This window comes from Penaeus monodon, chromosome 33 (assembly GCF_015228065.2).
Source record: "Penaeus monodon isolate SGIC_2016 chromosome 33, NSTDA_Pmon_1, whole genome shotgun sequence".
In the NCBI taxonomy this organism is placed as follows: Eukaryota; Metazoa; Arthropoda; class Malacostraca; order Decapoda; family Penaeidae; genus Penaeus; species Penaeus monodon.
In genome coordinates, this window is record NC_051418.1 from 31416048 (window position 1) to 31416576 (window position 529).

The 529-nt window shown below is 43.1% G+C and overlaps 1 protein-coding gene across 1 annotated transcript in view; it reads left to right on the plus strand.

Moving 5' to 3' along the window:
- LOC119594384 (gamma-butyrobetaine dioxygenase-like) overlaps positions 1-529 on the plus strand; it is a 12265-nt gene that overhangs the window by 11050 nt on the left and 686 nt on the right. Inside the window, exon 9 of the mRNA XM_037943445.1 lies at positions 323-489. Within this exon, the coding sequence (XP_037799373.1) occupies positions 323-489 (167 nt within the window). The remainder of the gene's footprint in view (positions 1-322; positions 490-529) is intronic.

A 529-nucleotide genomic window follows, 5' to 3' on the forward strand; every position in this document is an offset into this window, starting at 1 on the left:
CAAAGAGCAAATTGTTTTTTTTTTAATATAAATTAGCTCATCCTGACAACTTTTTAAAAATTCAGATCGTAGATCGTTCCTATCAGTTTAATTTTTTTTGGATAACCTTGATTTCCTCTCTCTTTATTTTTCGCATTTTCACTCTGTCATGAATATCACGAAACGCATTTCTCACCCGGCATTTTCTCTCTCTTTCTCTCTTGCGTGACAATTCTACAATCATCGATTTTTTCAATTCGCAAATTTCTTTTTTTCTTTCTTTTTTCTCTCTCTTTTCACATTAATATTCTACAAATACGTAATCCTCCCTTCCCTTCTCCAGCATGACACCCGACGGGGAGATCAAGACCGTGAACATCTCGACGACGGGGCGTGACTCCCACTTCGGTGTCTCCCCGAAGGACGCGGTCGGCTGGTACGATGCCTACCTCACCTACTGCGACCTCCTGTATCGCCCCGAGAACCACTTCCTCTACAAGCTGGAGGCCGGTGGGTTGCAACGACGCTGCAGTTGGGATAGATAGATGTG